Source organism: Nannobrachium achirus (assembly GCF_963921795.1).
Source record: "Nannobrachium achirus genome assembly, chromosome: 22".
NCBI classification, from domain to species: domain Eukaryota; kingdom Metazoa; phylum Chordata; class Actinopteri; order Myctophiformes; family Myctophidae; genus Nannobrachium; species Nannobrachium achirus.
This window is the reverse complement of record NC_137829.1, coordinates 26,241,568-26,248,062: the sequence shown is the minus strand read 5'-3', so window position 1 is coordinate 26,248,062 and position 6,495 is coordinate 26,241,568. Positions and strand designations below refer to the sequence as shown.

Genomic DNA, 6,495 nt, shown 5'->3' with positions numbered 1-6,495 from the left:
ATGAAATACTAGTGCTTTGACCAAAGGTTGCACTAAAGGTATTTATACTGAGACATGTGAAGTGCTGCCATTAGCTGCTCTACCAGAGAGTTGTCGATATTATTGCAGCCAATCATTAACAGAACACTTGAGCTCAAAATGTAAGTAAGAGCCGGTATACACATACAGTACATCTCCACGTCCAGGAGCAACGATGGCAGCAGAGTCTTCACTCACTGTTCTGTTCCAGTTCTTTCTTCAGGCTGTGTAGAGAGAAGTGGCCAGTGTTACAATAACAAAGCAGACACTATGTTGTGAACGTAGGCCAATATTTAGAGTAGAACAGTGTTTTTTAACCAGTGGTCCTTGAGTGTGTTCCAGGTAAGTAATAGGTAAGTAATGGGAGAGTTGGTAACCAAATGGACCCTTATAGAACAGTAACTCTTGAGTGTAAAATGGACCCCATTTGGTTTCATTTTACACTCTCAAGAGTTAAAGATCTATAAGGGTCCATTTGGTTACCAACTCTCACATTTTGCGCTTTCAAGCGTTAAATTACTGTTAAACGTCTGCATTACCTAATTTAAAAGAGGTCTACACAACTAGAGAATGTAGAAGAATTGTTATTTTTGATACGTTTACCTGTTATCTATCCTATGGTACCAACATCTATACAGCAACATATTCACTCTGACTCAACATATACGTTTTGGGTCTGAGAGTCTAAATCTCAAATGGTGGGGCCGAATAAATAACAGACCTTTGTATGGAAAGGGTTGAAAACCACTGGTGTATACGGAGAATTGGAGGGGGCCAAGTAAAGACCCCTGGGGAACACCGGTCAGCTAGAGCCTGGTTAAAGTCCTCAGGGCTTTGAATGCTTCAAGTATTACCTTTTCAAGTAGGCATGGACGTTGTCATAGCCGTGATATTTAGCCAGGTAGACCAGCACTCCTGTGGCACAGCGCCCCTCTCTAGCTCTGCAGAAGCTGCAGTTGCAGATCCCTCTGCACGACGGGCACTGCCACTCCTACGAGAGACAACATGGATTAGAACAATCTGAATCATCCAGACCCCATCCCGTTTGGACTGCGTATCTATGATCATTAAAAGGTACTCACTGGATCAAGCAGTGCATCGCGAACCTCCTCTCCATATCGATTACGGAGACATGGGCCACAGAACTGACCCCTGACTCCAACGCACTCTTCATTGCGGCAGTTGGTCTTGGTATCGACCGTCTTCTGGCGACACTGGTGGCAAGTTGTTCCCTGAGGAGGAGGAGCTCTCGTTTAGTTCAGAGTGATCAAATAAAAAGTATGTTTTCATTGTAACCTGAAGCATCTAAATTTATGTCACTTTAACCATTATTTTATACTTTGGCTATTCAAAAATAGCAGATATACAAGCGCATAGACCGAGTGCCGGCTATGAGCTTGATCTGCTATTTTTGAAAAAAACATGACATTCTTTGAAAGTCTTTGAGTATCATTTTTTAAAGCAAGCATTTTAACTCAAATCTTTGCTTCTAGGCCTAGGGGGTCCCTGGAACAGAGTATTTTCAGATGAGGGTCCGCTGTCAAATACAACACAATTCTAGGGGTCCTTGACATGAAAAGGTTTGATCACCACCGATATAGAAACAGTTTTTTTCCCCAGAAAACCATTGGGATTTAGAAGACATTTTGTAATATCAGTCTCGGCTCTAAATGGGGTTGACATCAAAATGGAAGGAACTTACCATAGACTGGCTGTAGACCTTGGTCCTCACGTTGTCGCAGATCCTGTCCAGCTCGGCCTGGGTGACTTCCTCCACTGGACGCACCACGTGTGGGATGGTTAAGTGTACGGAGCGGCGACGGGGCTGTGCCTGGCAGGGACGGAAGGATTTAGCATTCGATTCCTTTGAGTAACTCAAACACAAGAAAACTCAACCACAGTGACTGTATCAAAGCGTCCATCTTTCTCTCTCTTTGCGTTAGCACATTTGTTCAATGATAGCTTCCATCTCTCTCTCTTTATCTGCGTTAGCATATTTGTTCAATATAGATGTCTATGTTATTATTACGTGTTAAACCTACCTGTTCATCCACCTCCTCATAGTAGCGGCTCCTGCGCACCAGGTTGAACTTGTCTTCGGGGTCCTCCTCCGGAGTGGGGCTGGGGGGCCCGTCGACCCGCGAGCGTGACCGCGTGTGGGGTCGGTAGGCAGGCTCTACGGACTTCCTCCTCCATTGTCTCGGGGTTCCCGTGGATCTTCGTTTCGGGAAGAGGCTGGGCAGTGGCACCTTGTTCAGCTCTGCCATCAGCTTTGCAAGCTTAAGGCGCAAGGGGGGAAACAAATGAACTGTCAACAACATCGATGAGGGCTAAGGTTCCATCACTTAACAGGCCGCAATGATTGAAAAGACAAAATCCATTCAAGTGTAAAGTATCATAGTATCATACCATGGCTTTGTTCTCCTTGATATTCGAGGCCCTCTTATCCATGAAGTTCTCCGCAGCCTCAGAGATAAATGACTCTTTGGGCTGAGGCCTCTTCTGCCCCGCCTTCCTAGTGGGGAACGTCATGGCCACCTTCAGGCCGCGGGACCTGCGCCCCCGCCTCTTAGGTCCAATGACTGAGTCTACTTTCTGAAATTGAAATTATATATTAAAACATATACTGTATATATGGACACAATATATATTTATATTAACTGGTGAAACAAATACTTAAAAAAAGGCACTCCGAAATATTCTATAATGTCACCCCATTTGTAAGAAACTCACCATGGCACTCATCTGACTGTTGATGTCATTGTCCTCAAAACCACTACTAGAATCCTCCTCCGATGTAGACGAAAACACCTTTGGCCTTTGCAGCAACACCTTTGGCTTTTGTACCTGCCCCTTTCTTTGTCTCAAGCCAATGTTCTGAATATGACAACGAAAACAGAACGTGGCAATGAAGACAGATACATAAAACAAAGTTTACATCAGTAGTAGACAGGGTTATCATTAGGTATACATTTGGCACTGCATAGTTACCGTGCTTGCGAAGCCCCCATCGGAGCCAAAACTGTCACAACTGTCATCAGAGGAAGAAGAAGAGGTCTCCATAGGGACCAGGGGAACATTGCGGAAGCTCCTCAGATTCATCCTAGTGATATGGACTGATGCGGACATCATCGTCTAGGGATAGGGAACAAAAGCTTTGATTAATTGATTGAATACTTTATAAACAGTTTGCAACAAAAACAAAAAAAACACAGGAAGTACACTTCTACACAAGGTCTGCTAAAAGGATTAAACCCAAGAAAGCACTATGGCTTTGTTTGAATTCATTGAAACATTAAGTGACAGATGTTAAAATGTAGGTATTTAACAATAAGCAAGGACAGCACAAGGTAATATACATCAAATCAGGGGCGGTGACGTTTCAATATTCAAATGGGTGCTCGTTTTTGACCCCGCCCCCCCCCTCCCCCCCCGCCCTCCCCCCCCGCCCCCGCCCCCGCCCCCGCCTGCCTGCCTGCCTGCTCGGCCAGCCGCTTAGACAAAATGATAATAATGACCATTGCTATGTTTGGCCACTAGAGGGCACTGAAAACCCACAACGCTAATATGTTCCCCATTTTCAGCAGTTTTGTGACACTTTGGTATCATGCCAATAAAGCTCCTTTGAATTTAATTGAAAACCAATGAAACAGAGCAGCCTGAATTAAAAATGCAGACAGGCCTATACTTGAGTAACTGTAAATGTACAAACGTATTGGTATCAAAATATCCCATTTCATGTCAGCAAAAGAAAAGGCATTTTTTTTTTCCATCATTGAGTACTTTATTTACAGTTTGCCAATAGTACAGTGGTACGATAACGATGTCATAAAATGAATGCACTGTAGGAATTTTTTATGACACACGAGCAATCATGACTTTTCAGCAATCAGTGTGTTTCAACATCTTAACACAGTAATTAATGCATGATATTGCACCTACATTAACATGCTACAAGCAGGATTGGACGCTAGTTTGCTTTGCTGATCAGTGGGGGGAAAAAGTTTTATTTAGTATCACTTTAGTTAGTAGGCCTATCACTACAATATAGAAATACTCTGTTACAAATATAAGTCCTGAATTAAAAATGCTGGCATGCTTACTTGAGTAAAAGTCCAAAAGTATTGGTATAACATAAAAAGCCTACAAAAAGGAAAAGCTAGGCTTTAGGTCTATACTGTATAGACCTACTGTATATTTGTGTATTTATATTTTTTTGGCACTGTGTTGATAAGTAGTTCCTAATGTTTGGATGAATGGACCATTGTAAGTTCTTTGAGTTTGCAATATGCTTAGAAAAGTCACTTAAAATTGCAATCCATTATAGAAACGTTAAGCACTACTATTCTTTGTTGTGTTGTGTTTTGTTTTTTTTTCAAACTGTTCTTGACACTCGGCTGTACACAACAGTCCTTTTTATTTTTCTTACTGTCCTGTAACCTTAACTGGGTGACTTAATTTCCCCTTCCCCTTCTTTGTATATACTTACTGATTGTTTAGACTTACTGTTTTCTCTTTTATTATATATTTTTTCTCTCTCATTTTCTTTTCTTTACATATCTACTGCATAGTACTGTGTTCTATTCGTCTGTGTCATTCAATGTTATATGATATACTTTAATGGTTTCCTGTTGAAATAAGCTTAGTCTTTTCAGGATCTCATTTTAGTAGACCTTGTACCAGTGAACTGTACCGTCATGAAACTGTACATTTTCCTATGCAAACTTCTAATAAAGCCTTCAATCAATCAAATAGGCTTTAGGCTACATCAATTATATGTAATTCAAAGGAGCTTTACTGGCATGATAAAATACTATAATGCCTCATTCACATAGGGAGCAGCAAAGCTAAAGTTTAGCTTGCTTGGTCAATGTTATCTCAATGGAAACCAGCTTTAAAGCTTTCAAAGCTTTGTTCTGTGTATCTCCTGTATCTTTAAAGCTGGTTTCCATTGAGATAACATTGACCAAGCAAGCAAAACTTTAGCTTTGCTGCTCCCTATGTGAATGAGGCATAAGAACAGTTCAGTTGAGATTTTTTTTAAATTATTTTGGAGGTGGGGGTAGAATACTGTAGAGCTACATGGCTACATCACACAGAGTAGACATACAGCCAGGATGTGGAGGCGGGCTATGACGCTGGGTGACGCCCTCGAAAGGGACAAAGCCGACGTGTGATATCGGCCGAGTGCCAGGAATGCAGTTTGGCCAGTTTGGGGCGAACGACTAGGAATTGTCGGCGAAAAATCAATGGGCTCTCATAACAGTACGCTCAAGCACTCACGCGCCCCCTATGTTCCCGCCGCTGCATCAAATGCATCGAAATAGTCATCTAAAAAACGTGGGCAGACCAAGAACAACAGAATATACAATACAATAACATCATAAACTAGTAGGCCTACAGTAAACTATAATGGGGGTGGGGGGGCTTTCTGGCGATAGGCGTGGACTTTTTAGCACATTTTGATCATAGTTATAACACTAAACAACACATTTAATGTTAGTTAGTTGCAAGATGCATAGAAACAGTCATCTAAAAAACGGGGGTAGACCGAGAACAACAGAATATATAATAACATCATATAAACGCGTAGTAAACACAAATTAAAATATGTACAGTAAACTGTAATGGAGCACATTTTGATCAAAGTTATAACACTAGCAACACATTTAATGTTAGTTATTTGCAAGACTATTTAAGACACAAACTGATGTTTAATATTGAGCTGGCATTCCTAACTTCTAGCATGCAACATGAGTCACAATCTTAAAAGTAGGCTATTAGCTGTACATTTGGTAACATAAGGCTACTTCAGGTGATATTTTGCGTATAATGTTAAGTTTAAGTAGACATTAACATCATCATTCCAAAACTAGAAGCAAGACAATTACTTTTCACTAAACTCTCAAGAGTTGTTGCCTACATTTTAAATGTTTAGTTTACTTTATTTTTCCTAGGCGGATCGAAAAATATAGATATAGACTATTATTTTGCAACATACTGTTCTTACCTTCGATCGCGTGGCGGGCATTTTTCCAGCAACTCGTCAGACACAGGATAAAGTTCCTACTGCTCTGCACAGTGAGTGAAATCAATGAATGAATGCTGCTGCAACTCTGGTCAGTTGCCGCGAGAAAGCGTTTTCATTTCCCGCGCCACGATGTTGTCCTGGAAGGTGTATAGATTTTGTATTCGGGTGGTGAACTATAAATAAATGTTTCACGAACGTTGATCGACAAGATTCACCCTGTAAAACTGTGTTAAAGACTTCGTTCACAATGGCCTGCCATTAAACAAAAATAACGAATCGTTTCGTAATGTAAACACTGAATATAAATCACAGTACCTTTCATGACCTTTGCCGTGGCGCGACTTTTTTTTACTTCAAAATTTACATACAGCGCGGGTAAATTCTCTGCCATTCAATGTAGGTCAGCTGAATGATCTCTTTAATACTGTAGAAGAATAGATAGACAA

The 6,495-nt window shown here is 41.1% G+C and overlaps 1 protein-coding gene across 1 annotated transcript; it reads right to left on the bottom strand.

The window, feature by feature from the left end:
* Positions 1–208: 208 nt before the first annotated feature.
* On the bottom strand, positions 209–3,120 carry cdca7a (cell division cycle associated 7a; the record flags this gene model as incomplete). Its single annotated transcript, XM_080752663.1, has 8 exons — positions 209–242; positions 873–1,009; positions 1,101–1,250; positions 1,721–1,843; positions 2,061–2,297; positions 2,428–2,613; positions 2,752–2,895; positions 3,010–3,120. The coding sequence occupies 8 exons, from the start codon at positions 3,118–3,120 to the stop codon at positions 209–211; spliced, it is 1,122 nt and encodes a 373-aa protein (XP_080608789.1).
* Positions 3,121–6,495: the final 3,375 nt, after the last annotated feature.